General features: G+C 52.6%; 1 protein-coding gene across 1 annotated transcript in view; it reads left to right on the top strand.

The window, feature by feature from the left end:
- DNAAF5 (dynein, axonemal, assembly factor 5) overlaps positions 1-2,373 on the top strand; it is a 60,512-nt gene extending 58,139 nt beyond the window's left edge. Inside the window, exon 12 of the mRNA XM_011977570.1 lies at positions 1,437-2,373. Coding sequence (XP_011832960.1) covers positions 1,437-1,573 — 137 coding nt within the window. The 3' untranslated portion in view covers positions 1,574-2,373. The remainder of the gene's footprint in view (positions 1-1,436) is intronic.
- Positions 2,374-2,719: the final 346 nt, after the last annotated feature.

Below are 2,719 nucleotides of genomic sequence, written 5' to 3'. Positions count from 1 at the left end.
TCTCGGCCTCCCAAAGTGCTGGGATAACAGGCTTGAGCCACCGCGCCCGGCCTCTCCTGTCTTTAAAAAAATGAACCACAGATGCCCTGGACGCCACCCCCCACCTCCCCCACCGTGCATCCGCCTGGCACCAGGCTCCCTGGAAGCAGCCCACGCTACTCCTCCTCGTGGCCCGGGGCCCGTGGCAGGCATCCGCAGCCATCCACCTGCCTGCACCTCTGAGCAGCGCCAGGCACAGCTGGCGGCCACGTGCCCTCCGCTGCTGCGGGATGCTCCTGCTCAGCCTCCTGGTCTTTCCTTCGCCCATGTGGGCCTCCTCACTGCTCTTCTGCTGTGTCTGCACTGCTGCCTCAGAGCTCTTCTCCTGGCCTCCAGACCACGTTCCACACCATCCTCCACACCACGCTGCCCTCACCTCCACACATGAGTGCAGCTGCCTGGTGCCGAACCCTGGGCTGCTACCCCCCTCCCTGACTCTGCCTGCCAGTTCCCCCCACCCTCAGTGGCTCAGTGGCCATCTGTCCTCAAGACTGAAGGCAGAGACCTTGGGGTCCTGGACCCTCTCCTAGACTCCCAGCAGAATCTGATAGGCTCCCCACCCACTGCAGCAACCTCCCCATCCCCTTCCTGCCTCAGCTAGACATGCCCGACCCCTGCTGGCCTCACCCCTGCAGCTCCCACTGCCCCCATCACACACACCACCACGAGCCCCAACACATCTGCCTTCCTGGTTTTCATCATCGGCCACTGCTTCGCGATGAACCCTCCATAAGCGTGGGCTCACTTCCGGCTGTGTCCGTGGTGCCTGGCCCGTGGCAGGTTTGCAGTCACTGCAGCAGGTGAATTGGCATCAGCAAGTTGGATAAGAAAGTCATCTATTTTTCCGAGCCTGTTTATTTGCTCCTGCGAGACCTGTTTCTGAGGCCAAAAATGCCACCTGAAGACTCTGCAGGACATCATTTCATTTCATGGTCTACCAACAACTGTCAGGAGGCAATTTTAAGTTATTTGTATCCACGTTGTGACTGCCGTACACCCACCCAGCAGCATCAGGCTCCTCATATTCATGTAGTGACCGCCGTGCAGCGTCAGGTCACTTGTCTCCACGTCGTGACTCAGGTCATTCGTATCCACGTTATGACTGCTGTCCACTCGTCCAGAGTGTCAGGTCGCTCATATCCACGTTATGACTGCCATGCACGTGGCCAGCAGCATCAGGTCGCTCGTATCCACATTATGACTGCTGGGCACCCATCCAGCAGGATCAGGTCATTCGTATCCACATTGTGACTACTGTGTACCCACCCCACAATGTCAGGTCATTTGAAAATGCTTTTACAGATGCCTGGACTTTAATACGAAGCTGATTTGCACGAGAAGTAAGATTGGTTTCATGTTTATTTCTGGCATGTTCACAGTGTTTTGCTGTTTTACAGAGGTCCTCAAAGAGGGCAGTGAGCTGTTCCCAGATCTCCTGGTGAGGGAGACGGAGGCCGTCATCCACAAGCACCGCTCGGCCACCTACTGCGAGCAGCTCCTGCAGCATGTGCAGGCCGTGCCAGCCACGCAGTGACCACGCCAGCACGAGCCACAGCACACCCGCATCCCCACCTGAGCCGGAGTTTGTGGCCTTCAAATCGCAGAAACAAGGTACCTCTGTGCCAGCAGTGAGACTGTGACAGCAAGAACGTACTCCTCGGGACACCTGCCCGCTCTTCCCTGGAATAACAGCTTCTGAGTGGATTCTGCATTTTATGTGATTTGTTCCGTTCAGCGAGCGGTCTCCCAAACGTCTACAGCTGATGTGAAATTAAAAGTAAATCACAGCTGCTCATCATCTTAGTTTTTATGCCTCACATGTGCAGCTGGGTGCGTGGATCATCAGTTCCATCCTGCTTAGATGCCCACCAAGAAAGTTTTTACCTATTTAACAAAAAAGAAAAAAGCCAAAGTGATTATAAAGAAATGAAATCTCTTTTTGGGTTCTGTCTTCCGAAATTTAATGTCTCCGTGAACAGACTAAAAGGAATTTGGAATCTTAACAACTTATCGAATTTCTCCTGTTTTAAATATACTGGGACTTTAAAGGTTATATATCCAGTCGCCGTATATTTTAAGTCAGTAATGCTGAAAGTGTTGAAAACAGAATATTTCATCAGATGTAATTTTGGTTGCCCCTATAGGTAGCAAGAAAGTAAAATCGTATTTCCCTCTCGCACATTCTACACCCAAGTGCCTAAAAGATCTCATTGTAAGTGGGTATTGTTACCGTAAGCCATTGTGTTCACACAAGGGGGAAATGCTGTATATATTTTTCAACAAATATTAACATTTATACTTTCATGTTTGAAAATTTAATTAAAAATATTTGTTATAATGATTGTGTATGCCTGACTTTGTGGGTTGGTAACTAACCGACATGTTAGGCAGGGATCCCAGCCTCCAGAATTCTAGGGTTCCTCTGAGGCATGTCCTAGTGCCCCCTCTGGACACCAGGGGGCAGGAGCTCCCAACACATTAAGGCAACACCCCGGTAAGGAGGGCCCCATAGGACTCACCTGGAGAGGGGCTGGGGCGTCAGGGTAGGGGCAGGCCAGCCTTGGGGGTGTCTGGGTAGGGGGAGGTCAACCTTGGGGAGTGTCTGAGTTGGTCGGGGGAGGTCAGCCTTGGGGATAGCTGGAGTGTCTGGGTTGGTCGGGGGAGGTCAGCCTTGGGGATA

The sequence above is a fragment of the Mandrillus leucophaeus genome, unplaced genomic scaffold (assembly GCF_000951045.1).
Source record: "Mandrillus leucophaeus isolate KB7577 unplaced genomic scaffold, Mleu.le_1.0 Scaffold180, whole genome shotgun sequence".
Taxonomy (NCBI): domain Eukaryota; kingdom Metazoa; phylum Chordata; class Mammalia; order Primates; family Cercopithecidae; genus Mandrillus; species Mandrillus leucophaeus.
The sequence above is the reverse complement of the archived record's forward strand: the minus strand, read 5'-3'. Positions and strand labels throughout refer to the sequence as shown.